This window comes from Pelodiscus sinensis, chromosome 1 (assembly GCF_049634645.1).
Source record: "Pelodiscus sinensis isolate JC-2024 chromosome 1, ASM4963464v1, whole genome shotgun sequence".
In the NCBI taxonomy this organism is placed as follows: domain Eukaryota; kingdom Metazoa; phylum Chordata; order Testudines; family Trionychidae; genus Pelodiscus; species Pelodiscus sinensis.
The window spans coordinates 125,621,103-125,644,570 of NC_134711.1; the positions used below are offsets into that span (position 1 = coordinate 125,621,103).

Sequence of the window (23,468 nt, forward strand, 5' to 3'; positions counted from 1 at the left end):
GTGCCTGTTTGGCTATCTCATCTGTAAAATGATCATGGATTTAAGGGCCAGATAGGGCAATTGTGTTTGTGATCTACTCTGACCTGCACATTGCAGGCCACAGAACAGTGCCCACCCACTCCAGTAATAAGCCCATAATCTGTAGCTGAGTTACTGAAGTCCTCAAATCATGAAAACAATTTTAAAGTTAAGACTAGATTTGGAAGTAATTTAGGGCTTGATTTGAAACGCTGTGACTACTCAGCATTATGTGTCTCTTTTTGAAAGTATGGATGGAAAGCACTATATAATATACAAATGTAAAATATTAATAACCATTATAGCAATTTTAAAATGCAGTTTTCCACAGTGCCACTTCTTCTTCGCTGCAAGAAAAAAAACCAAGGTGGGGGAGTCAAAAGGGGATTGACTAATTTACTTCTGCCCCCCTGGATAACTTGTAATTTTTCTCACTTTCATTTAGAAACCTCTTATCTGGAAAGGGGCACAGAGAAAGACTAGCGCAACAGTTACAAAAACTGCCCATGGGACACTTACTACCACCGGGAATGAGTGGATGCAATGACAGCCCATGTGAGTAAAGCAATTTTTTATTGGACTAATTATTATTGTTGAGCAAGATAAGTTTTCATGCTTACCCAACAGTTCTTCTTCAGGTCTGGTTACGGTAAAATACAATGTGGATCAGATTGTTTAGCCTAAGTAGTTAACGCTTTTGGAGGGACCATTCAAGATGAATGGGGTGATACGATGTGTCCAGCCAGAGGCAGGAAAGGCAGTGGGAGAAGCAGCTGGGGGAAGACGCTGTTAGTGGATAACAGATGTTATTAAGCCATAACTCCAGTATCGCCGAGTCACGATTTGGAATAACACAGCGGACGCTCTCAGATGCGCACCCCTATGCACCAAGCTTTGCTCGCTACACGCCTGCGTCCGCTCGTCTCTGCTTTGCTGCTCCCGGAGCGCGCCACCTCCCTCCCCTCCCCGCCCTGCCGCTGGGCTTTTCCATCGCTGCTTTTCGGGTGCTTGCGCGGTGCGGACTTTAGACCCGGCCCCCGGCGCGCCCCTGCCTTTCACCAGACCGGGCTGTCCCTCTAGAAACTTCTCAGTCCCGCCTCTTGCCGCCGCGAGAGCCCGCGCCTCGCTCTCCACTGCCGCGCGCCCGCTCCCCCCGCCCGCGCCCCGTGCAGCCCGCGCCATGACTGCGGAGGAGATGAAGGCGGAGGGGGCGCCCGTGGAGGGCGCGGACATCACCCCCAAGGGCGACGGGGGGGTGCTGAAGGTAGCGGGGGCTGGCTCGGCGGGGCGCGGCTGGGAGCAACGCGGGGGCGCAGGCGGGCGGCTCCCAGGCCGGGTAGCAGGGCGGCGGGTGCAGCGCCGGGGCACTGTGTGTGTGTGTGTGTGGGGGGGGGGGGTGCAGCGCCGGGGCACTGTGTGTGTGTGGGGGGGGGGAAGGGGGGGTGCAGCGCCGGGGCACTGTGTGTGTGTGGGGGGGGGGAAGGGGGGGTGCAGCGCCGGGGCACTGTGTGTGTGTGGGGGGGGGGGAAGGGGGGGTGCAGCGCCGGGGCACTGTGTGTGTGTGGGGGGGGGGGAAGGGGGGGTGCAGCGCCGGGGCACTGTGTGTGTGTGGGGGGGGGGGAAGGGGGGGTGCAGCGCCGGGGCACTGTGTGTGTGTGGGGGGGGGGGGAAGGGGGGGTGCAGCGCCGGGGCACTGTGTGTGTGTGGGGGGGGGGGAAGGGGGGGTGCAGCGCCGGGGCACTGTGTGTGTGTGGGGGGGGGGAAGGGGGGGTGCAGCGCCGGGGCACTGTGTGTGTGTGGGGGGGGGGAAGGGGGGGTGCAGCGCCGGGGCACTGTGTGTGGGGGGGGGAAGAGGGGGGTGCAGCGCCGGGGCACTGTGTGTGTGTGGGGGGGGGGGAAGGGGGGGTGCAGCGCCGGGGCACTGTGTGTGTGGGGGGGAGGGGGGGGTGCAGCGCCAGGGCACTGTGTGTGTGTGTCTGTGTGTGTGTGTGTCTGTGGGGAGGGGGGGTGCAGCGCCGGGGCAGTGTGTGTGTGTGGGGGGGGAAGGGGGGGTGCAGCGCCGGGGCACTGTGTGTGTGGGGGGGAGGGGGGGGTGCAGCGCCAGGGCACTGTGTGTGTGTGTCTGTGTGTGTGTGTGTCTGTGGGGAGGGGGGGTGCAGCGCCGGGGCAGTGTGTGTGTGTGGGGGGGGAAGGGGGGGTGCAGCGCTGGAACACGCAGCGCGCGCGTGTGTGTGTTTGGGGGAGAGTGCAGCGCTGGAGCCCGCTGGGGGACGCACCTGGCAGCCGCCTGCGTCTTGCTTCGAGCGTGTGAACGCTGCCCCGCCGCCGCTGCTGCCCAGGCCGGGCGGGACCCAGGCTACCGGCCCGCGGCGCGAGAGGGCTTCGCAGCCTCTGCGGTTACATATTCGCCCCTCGTCGGGAGGCGCAGGCAGAGCTCAGCCCCGGCGGGGCGCGCGACCGCGTGCGTGACCGCATCGGGCGGGCTGCGGGAGCCCAAGGTGCGGCGGCGGCGGCGGCCCGGTCTTGCAAGGGGCCAGACACTTGGCGGCGGGGCTGCTCCCCACTCTCCCCATAGAGACCGTGAGCGTCTCTCATGGTTCCAGCGGCAGCCCTGCCTGGGGACTGGGAAGCAGCTGGCGCACATGTTACAAGTGGTTTCCCCTTGAGAGCCAAATGCTGTACTCTGGGAACTACAGCCACATGCTCAGCTGCTGCAATTGATGTGGTTCCACAGAAATCCAGGACACTCTGCTGATTTACAGCAGCTGTGCATCTGACAGTAACGGTTCCAGGAGGGGATGATCCATCTTAATGTGAGTGTCCTCCTCAGACAAAGGTGCAGCACCACATGGTTGGATCTGTAATCACCTTGACCCCACCTTCCTGATTTTTTTTAAAGGTGGGTGGGGCAGAGATTAGGGATGTGAATGACTAGTTCACTATCAGATAAGCAAAGAAGCTAGTCAACCCTTGCTGCCTCTGTCAGAAAGAGGCAGCAAGGGGGAGGGAGGGCAGAGAGAAGAGGAGATGCTTCAAAGCAGCAGTGCTGTGTGGAGCTTGGGGCTAGACCCCACGTTCCACATGTCACTGCTGTTTTGAAATGCTGTGTGCAGGGACAGCCAACTGGCCCCGGGCTCCCTGTGGCCATTCAAAGTGGCAGCAACTCAATTCCCAGCTGACCCTGTGTTCCATGTAGCACTGCCGCTTTGAAACGCTGAGGGGATCACAGGGCCAGTGGGGGACTCAAGCAGACTTGAGCCCCCCAGTGGCCCCTTACTCTCCGTCTCCACAGCACTTTTGCCTTTAAAGCATGCATTTAACCGGAGCATGCTGCCCCTCTAGAAACTTCTCAGTTCCGCTTCCTGCTGCTGCGACAGCCCGTGCCTCACTCTCCTCTGCTGCCACACACCTTCTCCCCCCCACCAGCAGCACCTCATGCAGCCCCCGCCACGCCCAGCACCCCATGCAGGCCCTACTGCGGAGCGGGCCCTGATGCAGAGCAAGCCGCGCTGCCCGCGCATGACTGCAGAGGAGATGAAGGCGGAGGGGGCGCCTGTGGAGGCAGAGCCTTCCTGGGGCTGTTGCTGTACTTCAAAGGCAGAGGTGCTCTTATTGACTAATCGAATAGTCAATGTAAATTGCATCAACTATTTGATTAGCCAAATCAAAATGTTACATTCCTAGTGGAGACTGCTATGTATCAGGTTTTGTGCAGTTTAGATGCAGCCCATGAGCTTTTGGCAAGCTGAAGATGCAGCCATCAGCTGGGCCGAGTCTCTATGCTTCTTGCATTAAGAGGCATGGCTTACTGCCAAGCTGACTGTAGTGGTACCATTGATCATTATACCCAGAAAAGCAGAAGTCTGACTTACACAGGGTTTGAAAATTCAGAATGTAACTTTTTATTTTATTTTATTTTTGTAGGTGGATACTACTCCACTCAGACTGTAGTGTATAACTCTGCCTGGGGCTGTTTTTTAAATCCCACTCCTGTCTTGCAAAACCCATTCCACCAGTTTCTTCATTATTTCTTGCATTAATTATCCCACTCACACAAATTTTAGATCCTGCAAGAGAGACAGATTCCTCCATGCTACTTTAAAAAAATAAAACCCAAGAACAGTCAGTTGATATATAAAAATATGGAATTAAGATGCAATTTTTATGTGGGAAACTTGGTGAGAGATTAGTTATTTGCAAGAAAACATTGAGTCTGGTTTGTTGTTTTATTTTCCCACTCAGTCCTGTCCACAACAAAAGTACATTTTCTGTGTTCCTGCTATAATGGCAGGAGCTCTCCAGGATCGCAGTCCTGCAGCAGGGCTGTACTGCACAGTCCTTTTCAAAAGTCTGTTTTGATTATCATCCTTAGTCTTGTTGAAATGTGAACATGTGGATCTATGAGGGCACCCACGTACTCCAGAAATAAAGAATGAAAGACTCTGTCCACCCTTCTCTTAGACTGAGCCCCTTCACAGGTTGTATAATGGGGTAGGAGGATTCATTCACATCAGGAAAACTACAGATTCTAGCATGATTTAATTTGAAGTTTACATAGTGTGTATTAGGGATGTAAGCAACCAGTTGACTACTCAATAAGCTTAGGCTTATTGAGTATTTGAGTCGCTACTCGACTAGTTCCACCCCCACCCCCACCCCCGCTTGCTACCTCTGACATAGAGGAAACAAGGTGGGGGGAGGGCAGGAGCTGGCTTAAAAGCTGGTTCCCCCCAGCACTGTCTGCAGGGGGGTGGGGAGGTAGAGGTGCAGCGGGGGAAATGGTGTGAGTGGGGACTGAAGCAGTCTCCACTTGCACTAGGTTCCGACTGCTGCCCCTCTGCCTTTTAAATGTAGTAAGAGCCCCGTGGGCAGCTCTTAGTACATTTAAAAGGCAGAGGTGCAGCAGGGATAATGAGCACCCCCACCTTATCGACTAATCAAGTAGTCAATGGAAATTCCATTGACTACTTGATTAGCTGATTGATCGAAATTTAACATCCCTAGTGTGTATGCAGATGACCAAAATACAGCCATGTCATAGAGTTAGTTGCACAGTTCAGATTGCTGTGTCCTTTGATTCCCGGTACCTGTTAAGGTTTTGAAATGTGCAGATTTGGGTGAGTGTTGTTTGATAAGTGTAAAATCAATACTGGTGGCAGGGTGAGGAGAAAAGGAGAGGTTGACAGCTCTTTTAAGTCACAGTCCTATTTTCTAGAAAGTTTCCCTGCCAGGACAATGTGGGATGCTGAGGAGTGCACTTGGGGGATGCTCCTGTTTCTCAGCAGTGTTAGACTATAATTAGATCCAATCATTGTATCTTGGTGTTACTGCAAGCAGTATCAGATCTAGGAGGTTAGGCCCAGTGCACAGGCTGTTAAATACAATTAAATGAGAGTGTAGAGAGATGTTTACAACCCTGCTGTGAATGGAAAAATTAATTCAGTGTAGGTGATTGAAAAACGCTGGGAGTGCAGGTGAACCTTATGATCATCCAAAATGAATGAAGCACAAAAGGTGAAGCACACGTATGTGGTGCAAGGTCAGACATGACTAACTTTCGAGTACCCAACACACATCGTAAAGAAACAACTCTTCAAAATGGGTACCCACCACTTTCTGAGCATGATCCCATTTCAGATCTCAGGTTTCAGCTCAACATCCCAATGCTAACAGCCATTGCTGACAAATCAGGGTAAGATCTTCTAAAAATAATTTAAAAAAATCTAAAGCACAAGGTGGCATACTGCTGGTGACACCGAGGGTCATGACACCAAGGACTGTGCTTTATTTCCATGTAAATACACTTATCTAAATCAAAAAATGGAAGGCTACAATCATCAGTTGCCTGAACATCTGTCTTCCTTGACAGATGTCATGAATTTGCTTGTGTTAATTAATCAGCAGTATTTTTAAAGCAGAGTGCACATTGGGTGGGAGGAATAGCAGCTATTGCCCATCATATAGTGGCTGGTGGGTTGTACTTAGTATTTGGGCTTCTCTCTGTATATACATTTATACCAGCAAGGGAGTTTTTCCTGTTAAACAGCTGGCACTGGCAACTTTACATTTTCATAACCCTCTGTTTCGGTGGTTAATAGTTCTGTCCCTACCATTCTGGACTGAAATTTTAATGCTTGTGCTCTAATGCTTAAGTGCTATAGTTCAGTCCTTTACAAGAACGAAGCTTGTAGGAAAGACACACAGAGTGATTTTTTTTTAAAATTTTTACTACTTTGTGGGAAGGGAGAGGGTGGGTTGTTGTTGTTGTTGTTGTTGTTGTTTTAACAGTTGCAGTTTGAAGAAGTAAGTCAACATTTTGGAGGGAAATAGTTCCGTCCCCTACAGTTACAGGGAAAATCTGTCTTGATTTATAAGCTCCAGAATGGACAGTCTTCATAAGCACGTGCAGATGAGTGTGTTCAACTTTTGGCATTTTGGGCTTTGCCAGGCTGCTCTGCACATGCACCTGTTTCCTCTGAATCTCTTAGCTTGTGTTCCATCTGTATCTACAGAGCTACATGAATCGTTCCAGTCTTCCCAAATAACCTAGGGATGTTAAATATTAATTAACTAATCGAATAGTCGATGGGATTTCTATTGGCTGTTCAATTAGTTGATAAGGACTAGTGCCGCATTTAGCCTTTCAAATGTACAAGAGCCCCAGCAGGGCCTCTTATGCATTTCAAAGATTGAAACACCTCCTGGAGTGTGGGGTCAGTAGGGAGTTCCCTGCTGACTCTGGGCTCTACTTGGCATTTCGATCTTTGAAATGCAGAAGAGCCCCTGGTGGGGCTAGTGTACCTTTCAAAGAGGAAGTGCCACTACTGCGCCCCTACCTCTGTCCCATGGGGTGGGGGGTGGATGGGAACCAGCTTTTAGCTGACTCCCTCTTCTCTTCTCCTCCTCCCCCTCCCCCCGGCTGCCTATATCACAAAGAGGCAGCAAGGGGGTGGGGAGAGGAGTGATTAGTAGACTAATGTGTAGACTGTCCAGTAAGCTTTTGCTTATCGGATAGTCAATTTCGTCGCTTACATCCTTAAAATAACCTTTGTCCTTGTTGAAATGCCGGGCTAGTTCTAGTTCTGTCTCCTCTACTTATGAACTTTCCTGGTTTCTATTACTTGGTGAGACCTTGTACCTTAGGAAGAGGTCAAATAATGTTTCCCATGTTACAGATGAGGTAACTGAGGATTAGTGGGGTTGCACAAGGATACTGCTTGCTGAGCTGGGAATTGAGCCCAACTGGCAGTCCCTCTTGGAAAAAAATGTCAAATCTATGTATTTGTATATGTTGTCTGTAAAATGGATCTCCCCTCACCACCTTTACAAAGTTCTGAAAGTCTGTGGATGAATAAGTCGAGCCCTGCATAGATAAAACATGTGTAGCCACAAAAATGGCTGCAGGTATCCACATCCATGGATATAAAGTGGATAGCCAGAGATTTTCAGGGTTCTAGATACAAATTTTGTATCCGCAAAAATGAGCCACACATATCTGCAAATTTGAAGGGTTCCTGATACAGATTGAATCTCTCTAGTCCAGCACCCTTGGGACCTGACCAGTGCCAAACCAGAGAATTTGCCAGACCATGGGAGGTCAACATTGTCTAGCAGCCTTGCCAACACTTTCACTGCTTACTGGACATTTAGGGGTAAATTAGAGCTAAATAATAGCACAGAACACTGTGAGCCAAGACAGGTGGCTGTAAACAAAGTTTATGGGATTGCAGGAAATTTGGCCACACCCATGATAAGTGGACATCCGGCTAACTAAAATCATGCTGGACCAGAGAATGCCGGTCTAGAGCGGTTCAACCTGTACAAAATTTGTATCCACATCTGTATCTACAAAATGAGCCATGGATCCGGGCAGATAACCGTGGATATAAGGCAGATATCTGCAGATTTTCAGGGTCGTAAGGCTATGTCTACACTGCCCTCTCCTGTGCAAAAAATATGCAAATGAGGCAAAGCATGGAATAGCATCACACCTCATTTGCATAATTAATGAGCCGCCGTTTTTGTGCAAGAGGCTTTTGCACAGTTTTGCGCAAAGCCCCCCTCTTGTACAAGAGCCGTTTTTCCTGAAAGAAAGCGGAAAAATGGCTCTTGCGGAAGAGGGTTTTTTTGCACAAAAATGGAGCCTCATTCATTATGCAAATAAGGCATGACAATATTCCACACTTTGCCTCATTTGCATATTTTTTGCACAAGAGAGGGCAGTGTAGATGTAGCCTAAGAGTATTATGTAACCTAACTGTGTTCCCTACTAGATAACACTTGAATTTGAGACTAGAACCCTTAGTCCCCATCTAACGTAAGAATGTGTTCTCAGGTAGAAAGAGGCAGGGCTTCTTCTTGACTGCACAGATGTTTTAGTGCAGAATTCTGCTTCTGTGCTTAAGACAGCAATCAAGTATATACACAAGGAAACAGAATTAAGGTTTTATGGATTATACCTTACTTTTGTCATTTCCTAACTTTTGAGTGATGTCCCTTTAAAATCTTGGGGAATGAAAAGTTAGCTGATAAGTGTGTATTTTCTAAACAGATACCATGCTGTGAAGCAGATATGTAAGCACCTCTTTGCTGATATAGTTTGGTCAATGTTGGGATAAAGGTTTTTCCATGAGTGTCAGTGATTTCAGTAGGGTTTAAGAGGAAGTTAGTCTCATTAATGAAATAGAAATTGTGATAATCACCTTTCCCTGCCAGAATAATCCCTAGTGTTATGCGAAAACCCTCTCCTAAACTTTCCGGCTACATCTACACTGGCCCCTTTTCCGGAAGGGGCATGTTAATTTCAGCGATCGTAATAGGGAAATGCGTGGGGGATTTAAATATCCCCCGCGGCATTTAAATAAAAATGTCCGCCGCTTTTTTCCGGCTTTTCTAAAAGCCGGAAAAGAGCGTCTACACTGGCCCCGATCCTCCGGAAAAAGCGCCCTTTTCCGGAGGATCTTATTCCTACTTCGAAGTAGGAATAAGATCCTCCGGTAAAGGGCGCTTTTTCCGGAGGATCGGGGCCAGTGTAGACGCTCTTTTCCGGCTTTTCTAAAAGCCGGAAAAAAGCGGCGGACATTTTTATTTAAATGCCGCGGGGGATATTTAAATCCCCCGCGCATTTCCCTATTACGATCGCTGAAATTAACATGCCCCTTCCGGAAAAGGGGCCAGTGTAGATGTAGCCTCCCATTTTAGGTTGGGTAGATCCTGTAGTTGGATTTATAGGTACTGTTTTAAAAAAAGCTTCCTTTGGAAACATGGTATTTTCATTTGCTTCCTTTCAGAGAGTTAGTTTATCTTTAAAGGTTGCAATTTTCAAATCTAGGTTCCCATAGTTAGTCTCCTAAATCTAGATAGCTAATACATACTTGACTGATTCTTAGATTCAAAACTTCAACATTTTGGCTTAGACGGTCTTCCTTTTGACAGCAAAATGTGCGCCTATCAACCCAAAATAGCTCAAATGCAGGAATAGCTTATGGTAGCCAGGTAGTATCTTAGGATGAATAGAATGAAATAATAGTAGTAATCTTCCCCAGTTGGTATTATCAAGGAAATCTGTGTAGTTACCAGGAAGCCGAAAGAGCCATTTTCTCTGATTTCTAATCTAAAGAACAAAGTGTTAGGATAGTGTAAGCCTGCCTAGTGTTACACACAAGGCACAGTTATGTGACTTCGTTATTCAAACTGTATTTGTATATGTATCTCAGTATCACTTACTTAGCATTTCTTTTGCAGGTTATCAAGAAGGAAGGAACTGGGACAGAGTTTCCTATGATAGGTGATAAAGTGAGTGTCCATTATACAGGATGGCTCCTGGATGGCACGAAGTTTGATTCCAGCCTGGACAGGAAGGACAAGTTCTCATTTGACTTGGGGAAAGGTAATGTCTCGTGTTTCATGTTTAACAATCTGTTTGGTACCGGTAAAGCTGAGAACTCCCTCCCCCACATATATAATGATTGTGGCTTTATTTAATTCTTTCATACTTGCATATTTTAGCTCCTACATAATTGTGCTCTAGAAACTAAATGTTATGTTTTTTAAACATTAGACATGTACCTGTTCTGATTTTTGAAGTAAACCTTCTGAATGCGAATGGGGTGTAGTCAGTGCAGCAAAGCCTGCCTCAGCATTTATCTACATGGGAAGGCATTTCTGATTAACTCTCTGTATGAATGGTCTTATTATGGAATAAGAATCTTACAAATTTTCTTAGTGCGATTCCAAAGTGGATTAAGATAATTTGGAATAAGGCATTCTTATTCCAGAATAATAACCACAAAGGAAACTAAACAGGAAAAACTATTCCCTCTTAAATAATATATTATAATAATATATTATACTAGGGATTATTTTCCCCATGTAGAGAAGCACAAAGAAGAATGCTGATGATCTGGAACAATAGTCTAAATAATTGAACTTGCTTATTCATCTCAGTGGTCAGATTCACCCTGAATTGTACTGATAACTTAAAAAATCCACACTGGCTATTTCACTCTTCTTGTCCTGGTAGAAACATCAAGAGAGCATAGCTATTTTTGATATTTGGATATAAAAGCAGATTGTACAGGTTTAACCTCTCTGGTCTGGCAACATCTGTGGTCTGGCATGATTTTAGTTAGCTGTATGTCCACTTATCATGGGGGAGTCCAAGTTTCCTGTTGTCCCATAAAGTTTGTTTACAGCCTCCAGTCCTGGCTCTCAGTATTCTGTGCTGCTGTTTAGTTCTGATTTACCCCTCATGTATTCTAAGAGCCCGGTAAGCAGTGGAAGTGTTGGCAATGCTGCTAGAAAATATTGACCTCTTGACTGTAGGTTCGGCAAATTCTCTAGTTCAATGCCGGACTAAAGAGGTTCAGCATTTGAAGCAGCTGTCAAACGGTGAAGGTGGAGAATGAGGAAAATAGTCCCTCTTCCCCTATGTTTGTAAGTCATCCTTTGTCAGAAGGGAGTGGGAAAGAAACTGAGGCATGCTTCTCTTATCTCCATGACTCCAGAAGCCCAGGAATAACTTCTTCCATTTCCTGAACCTCCAAAGCTTCTCCTAGACATCTTGTACCTGACACTTATATTTTGTCAATATGAAAATGTCAGCACACGTAAAATTAGGGGACAGTGTAAAGTTGACTACCATAAAATAATTAATGGAAAGACTAGTGTACCAATTGGATCTGGGGCAGTTAATAAGAGGATTTGATGTGGCATGTCATCAGGGGTTCAAGCCTCTATTGTCTTTGTCTTCAGAAGAAACATTTTCCTCCTCCTTTTGCTCAATTTTTTGGGATGAGGGAATGCGAAGAAGGCAAGTTCTAAGGGTGTCTAAAGGAATTAATGCCCCAACTGTCCTCAGCTGTAGTAGAGCTTATTTACCTAGATTTTTTTTTTCCATGTTGAAAGGCATCTGAATAACATTTATGCTGCCTTCTGCCAATTGATAAAGTACAAAGAGAAAAAGCCATCATTGTGGATTGTCTGTTTTCAAAATATGAAAAAATCTTACACTCTAAGACCTTCCTCTTCCAAGAATTTATTATTATTATATCACAGCACTTGGAAGCATGCCAGGAACCTCAGACGGTTTGTACTCTTGTGTAGACAAAAGATTGGGAGTGGGGGAATTTAGGGTTAAGTACTGAAAGCCAGATTTTGATTACTGGCATGTTTTTACTTGAATGTAATTAATCCTGAAGTATACAAGCTGAAGAGAGCAGAATGAAGTCTGTAGTTTCTATAAAGTGCTATATCAACTTTTGAGTGTTCGTGTAAAACTCTAATGACCCCAGTGACTCACTGTTCGCTTCTTTGATGTATGCCTAGCAGTTCTATAACTGAGCTCTGATTTGTGCAGGTGAGGTGATCAAAGCTTGGGACATTGCTGTGGCAACTATGAAGGTTGGAGAAATCTGTCGGATTACCTGCAAATCAGAATATGCCTATGGTAGTGCTGGGAGCCCCCCTAAGATACCTCCCAATGCCACATTGATTTTTGAGGTAAGTAGGGATTGTCATTAATACTACACTCTGTGTAAAAGAGATGGTGCATTTGCTGTAGAATGTAGGGAATGCATCTTAACTCCACCAGATGACACTTGCTTATTTCTAAATTCCTTTCATTAGCTTGGAAGACTGGCCAGTCAATGGGAACAAAACAGGACAGTCCTTGCCCTCAGAATCCAGGACCATCAGCGGATATACAGTTTAATAATTAACTTTGTTTTGAAATCTTGCCCTAGCTTATGAACTTGTAGGAAGAGGAAAGGGCTGGAGGAGGGAACAGTGTGACCTGTTGTTACTCATATGATCCGCACCATAGATCTGGTAGCAGATGCAAGGGAGATTGACACAGATGTATAGCTCACTCTAGGATGGGATCCAAGGACACCTTATTGGCATGAAATAATACATTCAAAGTGAAATACTCTTTATATAAGGGAGGAAGAAAGGAAGGATGATCTGGAAGGGCAGAGAGTGAGAATTCCAGGGTTCCATTCCCAGCTGCCTTTGACTTGCTGTGTAACTTAAGGAAAAGGGGGTTCTATACAATGGGAATAAGTAGGAGGTCTGCGGTCAGGATATGGGAGACTCTGGGTCCAGACCACCTGCCCCAGTGACTAAATAATTGTTCATTCAAAACAGAACAGCTTCAACAGAAGAGATGCAGAGACCTAGATCAGACTATTCACATAGTTGTGGTGAGAGCATTTATCTGAGAGGTGGGAGACTCCTGTTCAGTTCTCTTCTTTCCATTAGGTAGAGAATGGAAATGAACTGGGGTCTTCCACGTCCCAGGTGAGTGCTTAACCCCAGAACTCAAAGGCATCACTATCTCACACTTTCAGTTTGAATGGGCAGCGATCCAGTGTGTAGGCTCTGAATATATAGCATCAGGGCCCACAGGTGAGAGAGATGTGGGCAATGCTCATCTTCCTCTGGTTCAAGGATCACATGGGAGATGAGTGTCCAGAGACCTCAAGAGAAATATGGTGCCCAGAACTGGATGCAATACTAGGGATGTTAAATTAAGATTAATTAACTAATCAAATAGTCAATGGAAATCCCATTAACTATTTGATTAGTCTATAAGGACGCAGGGTTCTTGTACATTTCAAAGGTTCAGACATAGCATGGAGCGTGGGGCCAGTGGGGGAGTCCCCCGTGGACTGTGCTTCCTTTTAAAATGTACAAGAGTCCTACTCGGGCTCTTGTACTTTTCAAAGATGGAGGCGCAGAAGGGAGTGCGGGGCCAGCAAGGGACTCTCCTGCTGACCCTGTGCTCTCTGTGGCACCTGAGCCTTTAAAATGTACAAAAGCTCTGTGCCCTTGTAGACTAATTGAACAGTCGATGAAAATCCCATCAACTATTTGATTAGTTAATTAATTCTAAATTTAATATTCTTAGTATTGTGTCCAATTCTGGGCACCACATTTCAAGAAAGATGTGGAAAAATTGGAGAAGGTCCAGAAAAGAGCATACAAAATTATTAAAACATGACTTATGAGTGAAGACTGAAAGAACTGGGCTTGTTTAGTTTGGAAAGGAGAAGACTGAGAGGGGACATGAGAGTGGTTTTCAAGTATCTAAAAGGGCATTACAAGGAGAAGGGGAAAAAAATTGTTCTCCTTGGCCTCTGAGGCTAGGACAAGAAGCAGTGGGCTTAAATTGCAGCAAGGCAGGTTTAAGTTGGACATTAGGAAAAACTTGCTAACTGTCAGGGTGGTGAAACACTGGAATATATTGCCTATGAGGGTTGTGGAATCTTCATCACTGGAGATATTTAAGAGCAGGTTAGACAGACACCTGTGAGAGATGATCTAGACAGTACTTGGTCCTGCCGTGAGGATAGGGGACTGGACTCAATGACCTCTCGAGGCCCCTTTCAGTTCTGTGATTCTATATAGTTGTGAATAAGCGAAACAAAACTTCATTCTGTGGAAAACATTGGGCCTGTTTCTGCAGATGGCTCCCTTGCACCTAATGCCCTTTGTTCCTCACTACTTTTAAGTGTTGCCTTGATTCACCCTGCAACACGATATAGATGCTCTTGAATCATCTATAGTGAAGCTAAAAGGTCAAGGTCCTCAAAGGTAGATAGATGCTTAAATAACTTTGAGGATCTAGGGTGAAGTCGCAGTGATATCTGATATGTTTCAAAGTCTAAATTACCCTTCCCAGCAAAGAGAAGGTTTCCCTCCCCCCGCCCCCCAAAAGGTATTCCCAAGATGAACACAGAGCAGAAAGGGAGGATGCTACCAGCTGCCTCTTGTCAGCCCTGGAGAAGTAGCTCCTACTGATTACTGGGATGTGGGTGGGTGCAAGCCTGTCCACAGCTAAAAAAAGCCCGTCCCTTAGCCTAGGAAGAAGCTACTGCACCCAGAACTCAACTAAGTCTGAGGGACAATGAAGGCAAAAACCAGGAACAGGTGTGAGAGTTAGAGGTGCAAAACTAGGGAAGCTGAAGGGGACACCAAGCAGAGAATTCCAGACAGTGCCCCACTGCTCCTCAAAAGCTTCCAGGGAGCCAGTGGACACTGCCCAGAGGAATTCTTTTGGATACATGAGCAAATAAAAGAATGAAAACAGAACAGGCCCCCAAACTTGCAGGGACCTCCTCAGCCAACTGCCTTTCCCTGGTGTTCTGAATAGCTGCCTTAGCCATTACTAGGAGGGGTTAAGATGGCCCCATGATTTTGTGACCACATAGATAAAGTCTGCATAAACAAACAAGTGTAGGGAAATTTTAGAACTGTCATCTCATGTGAGGCTTGACCCCACATCCCTGAGATTTGAGTCACATGTTCTGCCAATTGGAGTGGGGGCAGGGTTGGAGAGAGACACATTATCCCTTCTCTCCTTATGTACTGTCCTAGAAGAAAATAGTAGAGCATTGGATTTCATTTCTTGGAGCCAGAGATTCCCCCTTTAAGGCAGTTCTGGGAGCATGTTTTATAGTATGAAGAGTCCATTGTACTCCTCCCCAGATATTCTAGCAGGGAGAAGAGGTTTCTTACCTAGGTACATCTACACTGCATGGCTATCCTGAAATAGCTACCCCACATCTACACAAACCGCTGGTTATTTTGAAATATTTTTTGAAATAATGGGCACACTATTCCACCATCCCAGTAAACCTCATTGCATGAGGGATAAGGGATGGCTCGAAATAGTACGTTATTTCAAAATTTGGCGTTGTGTAGACGTACCACATTTAAAAATAAGCTATTTCGAAATAGATTTGAGAGAAGATACGCAATTTGCATAGCTCAAATTGCGTATCTTATTTCGAGTTTAGGATGCTGTGTAGATGCACCCCTAGGAACCATGCTCATTACTGCACAGTCTAGGAATATTAGTGCAGAGGCTCTGATTTGTTCAGTGAGGTCATCAAAAGCCTGGGATATTGCTGTGGCAACTGTGTAGGTTGAGAAGTCTGTCACATTACCTGCAAAACAGAATAGTCCTTATAGCTCTGATAGGAGCTCCCTTGAAATATTTCTCAGTGCACACAGTTTTGAGTTGTTTGTTTCTCCGGGGCAGGGATTCCCCTTTGGAGGAAGATCCAAGAGAGTCCTTGGTCAGATGGCTCTATTGGAATGCACTGTTGTGGAGACTAGGGATATAAGCGAGTAGTCGAGTACACAACTACTGGCTTCTCCCCTCCTTGCTGTATGAAGCAGCAAGGGGGGTGGTGTGTGGAAACAGGAGCTAATGTTGCGGGGGGAGCCAGCTTAAAAGTCGATTCCCCCTGGTGCTGTCTCCTCTTCCCCCCCCCCCCCCAATATAAATTGTCTTTACATGATTAGTCCATTACTTGCCTCTTAACATCCTTAGTGGAGACCATAGGGCCTTTGCACGGATGTGCTGTGGTTTTTGTAAGGATGTGCATAGGGCCTGGCTTGAAGCTATGACCTGTTCTCTATGGTGGAATGTCTGGGGAGGAAGATTATAATGAAACCCCTCCCTTTTTGCCCCACATGTGACTTTTATGGGAAGGAGGTTGTCTGCCTCAGAGCATTTAACCTGATTTATATTCCTAAGAGGGGCTTAGATAACCGCACAAGTTGCATTAAGGAGATGAGTTTATATTCCTCTTCTTTTCCACTGAAAAATGCTGCATTGTTCTGATCTAATGGCTCAAAAAAATAAAAATGGCCTAGTATCTTGCATGCCATAAGGCCCAGGATCCAGTGGTACCCCACTTCCTCTCCAGACTTTGCAGGGTAGGGGGGGAGAAAAGACCTTTCTTATTGAAGTGGTTTTTTTTGCAGCTTACTCATGTGAAAAGAAGTACTATTACAGCTCCAGTGAGAAAATCATTGTAATCACTTTAAGTGGCTCAGCTTGATTCTATCCCAACAAAGGTGACAAATACTCTACAGCTTTTATGCCTGGGGAGAAATGTTTGATCTTCCAAATGCTTGTGCTGAGGAAATTGGGAGGAGTTTTATGTAAAAAAAATAAGTTCTAGTAATATGATGCAAATGACTTTCCTGAGAATCTTAAGAGAAAAATTCCAAAGAGTATCTGGTTCTCTGTTGAACTTAACTCAGCTTTTCACTAGCCTCATTCTACTTCCTTTTGTGCTCTGCTTTCTGTTTCCCAACTGCTCTTATGCATGAGACCCTTTAGCACGAGTACTCGAGTAATGAATGTTCTAAGCAGTGAGTTGGGGCTTCCAGCCTTTTTTCCCCCCAGTAGAAGTTAGGGATGTAAAAAATCGTTGAAAACTGTAATAGTGTAACATTAAAAATACTAATGGTTACATGGTTAACTGTTTTACCAGGGGTTGTATGAGCAATGGATCTAGAGAGGGAAGGAAGAATGGTAGAGGGATGCCTCCATGGTTCCTGGAGAGCCAGCTGCCCTGCGCTACAGTCTCTGCAGTAGAGCTGGTAGTCTCTCGGCACGTGTGGGCTGCTGGCCCTGCTCACGGGGAGCTGGCTGTCCCGCTCTGCAGAGAGTAAACTGGCTCCCGGTGTGCTCCAGTTTCCTGCTCCTGGCCTTGCTCTTGGACAGCCAGCTGCCCCTTGCTGCAGGCTCTGACAGCCCCACTGCTAGGGTGCCGGGAGCTGGATTGTACTGTAGAGCCTTCAGCGCAGGGCAGCCAGCTCCTCCGGAATGTGGGGCAGCCAGCTCTCTGGGCAGGGAGAGTTTAACCAGTAACAGAAACAGATAAGCATCAGCTTATCAATTAACATATTAAACTCTTACATCCCTAGTAGGAGTCATTCCACTCATCTGCCTCCCCCTTCCCCTGCCCTACCTCCAGATGAGCAATGAAAGAGGGACCCTTTCCCCAGACATAGAGCTTCCTACTCCTTGTTCACTGCCCCGATGCTGCTTTAGCTGAACTCAGTGAGGGACTCAATAAGGCATTTAAACCAAAGTAAGTGTGTTTAAGGCACAGGGTTGCAATTATTTACTAAATCAGGGTATGTCTACACTACAGCACTAATTCGAACTAACTTAATTCGAATTAGTTAATTCGAACTAAGCTAATTCGAACTAGTGCATCTTGACCTAAAAACTAGTTTGAATTAGCGTTTTGCTAATTCGAACTAGCATGTCCACATTGAGTGGACCCTGAACGGAGGTTAAGGCTGGCTGGAAGCAGTGCCGGCAGAGCATCAGATTAGGACTTAGAGCGTGGAACTGCTGTCTCAGGCTAGCCGAGGGCTGTGCTTAAAGGGTCCCGACCTCCACCCCAGACAGACAGTTCTCAGGAGTTCCCCGCTCGCTTGTCTAACTCGATGAGGGACAGCAAAGCAGTCCTGTCTTGGATTGCCCTGAATGCCCACACTCGGCACATCACAGCACTTGGCCATCAGCCCGGCTGCACTTGCCGCAGGCTGCCATCCCGGGGGGGGAGAGGTCAATCGGGGGGCTGCAGGAGAAGAGCCTGCAGAGCCACCCCAGTCCTCCCCATCGGGGGCTTGTACCCCATTCGTCCCTCACCTTCTTCCACTTATCCCTCCCTAGCCCCCCTTCCTGATGTACAAAATAAAGGACACGTGTGTTCAAAAATAGAAACTCTCTTTATTGAACAAAACTCGGGGAGACTGGGAAAAGGAGGTGGGAGAGGGGAAGAGAGAGGGTAGGAGAGGGGAGGGCAACTAAAATGATCAGGAGTTTGGAACAGGTCCCATATGAAGAGAGGCTAAAGAGACTGGGACTTTTCAGCTTAGAAAAGATGAGACTGAGGGGGGATATGATAGAGGTCTATAAAAGCATGAGTGGTGTGGAGAGGGTGCATAAAGAAAAGTTCTTCATTAGTTCCCATAAAAGAAGGACTAGAGGACACCAAATGAAATGAATGGGTAGCAGGCTTCAAACTAATAAGCGTAAGTTGTTCTTCACAAAGCAAATAGTCAACCTGTAGAACTCCTTGCTGCAGGAGGTTGTGAAGGCTAGAACTAGAACAGAGTTTAAAGAGAAGTTAGATAAATTCATGGAGGCTGGGTCCGTGGAGCGCTATTAGCCAGGGGATAGAAATGGTGTCCCTGGCCTCTGTTTTGGAAGGCTGGAGATGGATGGCACGAGACAAATGGCTTGGTCATTGTCTTCGGTCCATCCCCTCCAGGGTAGCTGGTGTTGGCCGCTGTCGGCAGACAGGCTACTGGGCTAGATGGACCTTTGGTGTGACCCAGTACGGCCGTTCTAAACTCAGGGCTCAGGGTCGGGTGTGTCACTGGACCACCTTGATTTTCATGCACACCTGCTCCTGGGTGGCCAGGCTGGCAGCTCTCCTGCCCTAGACAGCCACTTTCCTGTGCCTAGTGTGGAGGTCGTGGATGAGGTCCACGATGTCCGCACTAGACCAGGCGGGCGCCTGCCTCTTGCAGCCCCGGGCAGGCTCCTGGGAGCAGCCAGGTCCCGGGAAGAGGCGGAGGGCTGGGTGGCAGCGGGTGGTTGGCTCGTGCCGTGCCAGGTGCAGGGTCTGCTGGCTGGGTGCTGGCAGGCTTGTACCTAGCACGGGCACCATAGCCAGACCATGCCCCTTTAAGGGCTCCGGGGCCAGGAGGGCGGCAGAAGTGTTTCCCTGGTGGTTCCCAGAGTGGCCACCAGGGAAAGCTGGGAAGAGCTAGCCTCCCACTAGTTAGAATTAAATGGCTACACAGCCCTTAATTCGAACTACTTAATTCGAACTAGGCGTTAGTCCTTGTAGAATGAGGTTTACCTAGTTCAAATTATGCACTCCGCTAGTTCGAATTAAGTTTGAACTAGCGGTTTGCCTGTGTAGCGCCTATCAAAGTTAATTTTAATTAACGTTTGTTAGTTCAAATTAACTTTGTAGTGTAGACATACCCTCACTTACTAAGCCAGTGTAAATTTTTTTTATGAAAATAAGACCATAGACCAGTGGTCTCCAACGTTTTGGGGCTGCCAGGCGCCTGGGGGTGGGGCTGCTCACGTGCTGTGCATCCGGGGGCGGGGCCGCTCACAGGCCACGTGCCTGGGGGGCGGAGCAAGCATGCGCTGCGCGCCGGTGCCAGCTCTGGCATGTGCCTCGACCCCGGGCAGGGGCTGGCACCTGCCGCAGGCCCGGGGGCGGGGCCAGCCCAGATTGCTCTGTGGGCGCACATAAATGGCCCGGTGGGCACTGGCACTGCATTGGGGACCACTGCTATAGGCTGTAAAGTTCTCTTTTTTACCACCTGCAGATTAGCCAGCTAATTGTGGGTTGGAATGATTTTCCAAAGTGATGATCTGCTAGCCAAAAGAAGGCACATTCTGCCAAAGAGGGAAGCAAGCCCTCATTTGGTTATTGCTCCCCATTTCTCTGCCCCATGCAGGTCCAGTGTGTTCCTGGTAGGATGTTCTAATTTACACCAATCTAGTCACGGTCCCTCGAGGGACCGTCTGCCAGCTGAGAATTTCCAGAGAACAGCAGTGCTGCAGCCAGGATCCCTTCCTCTCCTTACACGTGGGACAAATGGAAGGGATGGCTTAGAACCAACATTATGCTCATTGAGAGCTTCCTTCGCAAAACAAGGGTCTTCTCAGCTGGCTGGATAAATCCATTAGCCAGCTGCCATTTAAGCGGTGCTATAGTGCTGGATGTGGGGAGTCTGTGACCCAGGAATTCTTTCCAACAGTTGTTTGACACTCCCAAATGATTAAAGTCTGTTCTATCTAGGCTTAAAGCTAGTTACGAAAATCCAGACTAAATGAGCAGTTAATGTGGTAAAACGCCCTTTTCTGCAGGGAGAGACGAATTCCTTCCTTAAGTGTCTCATTGGCATGTTCCTTTTTTAATCAGAAAGTTGTGGTTTCCCTACAGTGACATCATAGGCCGTTGAAAAAAGAGGGAGAAACACATTGCATTCTGGAAGACAGAAACAGAAATGAAAGTGTCTTCTCATGACTGGCCTTGTACATAGTAGGCTCAGGAGTGTGCAGGTGGAGATTGAGCAGCTATCTCCTCATCCTATCAGCATTTGCACTGGTCACAGTCTGGACTCATTTCCCATTTTTTGCTCCTTCTGCCAGGTTCAATATGTATTGAAAGGTAAAACAGAGGGCTAGTGCAGTGTGTGAAAAAGCTGGACAGATACATGCTAACCTAGGGTTTCAGCTTTATGGAACCACATCCCAAAAGAGAGATGTCATCAAATTGTGCATGTAGAACAGTGTTCTGCCGCTTCCAAGTTTAAGCACCTTTCCAGATCCAGATATTGTCTATTCTGTGAACCTCCCCAGCAGTGACCTTGCACAGTTGTGTTTGCTATCTTTAAACAAGGAGCATTAGCCTAAATAGGGCTGATTATAGCCACTCTGTTCATTTATACTTTTTGTTTTACCATCAGTCTCACTACAACAGGTTTATTGGTCTAAACAATCTTTTGTTACCATTATCATAACGTAAGACTTGCTATCAGTGATCAGCTTGCTGGCCCATCTAGTCTGGTATCCTGTTTTCAACAATGACCCATGCAGATAGCTAGGGGGAAGCGGATAGTGATTATCATTTCTTAAAAATCTGGAAATACTCTCATGCCACACTGTCGTTGAGAACTTGGGTACATGTTCCAGCCAGCTTAATTTTCAGTTGCAACAGTGGCTGTTTGTGTTTCCCTTCCAGCAGCCTACAAACTCAGAGTCAGTTTGGCTTCACTCTCCTCTTCTCAGTATCCTAACCTTTCCCTGAAATGTGGTGCTTCCCAACCTAGCCCTCTTTGTGGTAGGGCCTCACTCACCAGTCCATCACAAGAGGAGAAGGAGGGCTAACAACAATAAATTGGGAATCACTTGACTTCACCTGAGTTAAAGCTAGGCTGAGACTCGACTAGACTCTTGGAGAGTTTCTCCTGAGTTACTGGGACCAGCCTCTGGGAATCTGTCAAGACTGGGGCTCCAATCCTGTGCCTATTGAGTTCAGTAGGAGTTTGTCCGTTGACTTAGCGAGAACAGAATCTGGCCTGTGTGAGCAGGTTGCTTCAGCTCCTATAACTGCATTTGATGTTTCTTCATATTCTCTCTCTCTCCTCTTCCCCCACCTCTACCCCCCGCTCTCCATGCCAGTCTTCTCCATTTCTACCTCACCTTGTTGCTCATAGCCAGCGCCGATCCAGTTAACTTCTGTTTCCTCCAGAGTCCTATTCAAGAGAATGTCATGGTCATCATAGTTCCCTCTCAGCTGCGCACTTGTGTGCATGCGCAGAGGACATTTTTACCCTACCCACCTCCTAAGCAGAGCCACGCAGCAGGGCAGTGGACGGCAGGTGGCTGCTCCAGTGGCCAAGGCCAAGGCTGGAGCTGCAGGGCGGAAGCAGCTGGGAAGTCACCAGACAGCTCTGGCCCCAGCTTCAGCCCTACATACGCAGTTCCTGTCACTGGGGATCCAGATGGGGCAGGAGCATGGGGGGGGGGGGGGGGTATGGGACTCTTGGCTCTGGCTCCATGAAGCCCCAATGGCTGCATGCAAGGTGCCCACATGAAATGAGTTTGGCAGGTCTCAGCCCAGCCACTAGCCAAGCCCATACTGCAAAAAGTGCTACAGATAGAGGCCAAGCTGGACTTAGCTCCAGAATATGAATGCCCTTGAGCATACAGTCACTGTGTGGTGGGGGCCCGGCTGGCTGCCCTACTTACTATGCTTGTTGTGACCCATAAGCCACCCTCCCCAGTCAGGCTAGAGACCTCTGCCCCCCCCCCCCCCAACACACACACACACGTACATACGTACGTATGTAGCTTCTGGACTTGGGATGCCACGGCAGGAACCACCTCTGGCCTGGCCACTGTGCTGGGTGCCACCTCACAGCCTCTGCTTGAGGGCTTCTTGCTTGTGGAGAGAGGAGGGCTAAGGCAGGATGTCTGGATCTATCCCATGCCTCTAGCGCAGGCCTGCACAACTCGGGAAGTGGCGAGGGCCATATTACTCCAAAGAAAACAGCTGCGGGCCACAAGTAGGGATGCTCTCCCAAAAAATACCGAACCTGCGGGCTAAAAATTTTTGTCAAGGGGAAAAAACCCCCACGTGTGTCTCCATTTGTCCCCCTGGCATTTGTCTCTCCTGCCCCTTGGTACCTTCCCCTTTCTCCTGACCTGCCCCTCTCCCCTCAGCACAAGCCCCTTCCCCTCTCCTACCTGGCTTCTGCCTTCCGGGTTGCGGGGCTGCCGGAGCCTTTTTGAATCCTGCAGTCGCTGGCCGTGATGTCACGCTGGTGTCTGCAGGCGTCCCGCTCTCCTCGCTCATGCCCCACCTCCTCGCACCGGAGCTGCATGCAGGCAGTCTGGCAGCGAGAATCACTGCACTTCCCCGTCCCTGGCGGCACTCTGCTCCTCCGCCTGGCCGGAAGATCGGATGGGGCCACGCTGCCCGTAGCTGGTATGGGCCGCACAGTGAGCCCCTGCGGGCCGCATACGGCCCTCAGGCTGTATGTTGTGCAGGCCTGCTCTAGCGCCACGGCTGGGAGGGGCTGAGGCCCCAGAACAACACTGCGGGCCACTCACCGTGGGAGGTCTGCCCCTCCTGTGAGATCTCCAGCCAGCCCTAGCCCAGCCTGGGACATCCCCACCCCCATCTCTGCCCACAAGGGCTATAAACAGAGGAAGTTGCCTACTGAAAATTTTGCAGTGTTAATTTTCTTTTAATTTGACTTCATATTAAATAAACATTTAAAGTCATGCTCCTTGTTAATTAGCCCTTATTTTAGTGTTCTATCTTCCATAACATTTAACAAAAAATTATATAAAAAGATATTGGTTAATAACTTGGGTGCCACAGTGGCACACATCCGCACAAGCACACAACAAAACTCAGCTCATGGATGGAACGCATATGGCCATGCCCATTTGTAGTGCATTTAATTCCAGTGCCAACATGGCAGCCAGGAGCAAGTCCATCCGGCTTTAAAATGCAAGTCTTTAATGTCATTCCTGCTGAGCTGCCTGTGGTCCTATCGGTATTTAGTGTAAACGCTCCTCCCCCCCACCCCTC

General features: G+C 47.9%; 1 protein-coding gene across 1 annotated transcript in view; it reads left to right on the forward strand.

The window, feature by feature from the left end:
- The first annotated feature begins 1,095 nt into the window (after positions 1-1,095).
- Positions 1,096-23,468, forward strand: part of FKBP4 (FKBP prolyl isomerase 4) — a 31,792-nt gene continuing 9,419 nt past the window's right edge. Inside the window, exons 1-3 of the mRNA XM_075900255.1 lie at positions 1,096-1,282; positions 9,763-9,907; positions 11,876-12,018. Of these exons, the coding sequence (XP_075756370.1) occupies positions 1,199-1,282; positions 9,763-9,907; positions 11,876-12,018 (372 nt within the window). The 5' untranslated portion in view covers positions 1,096-1,198. The remainder of the gene's footprint in view (positions 1,283-9,762; positions 9,908-11,875; positions 12,019-23,468) is intronic.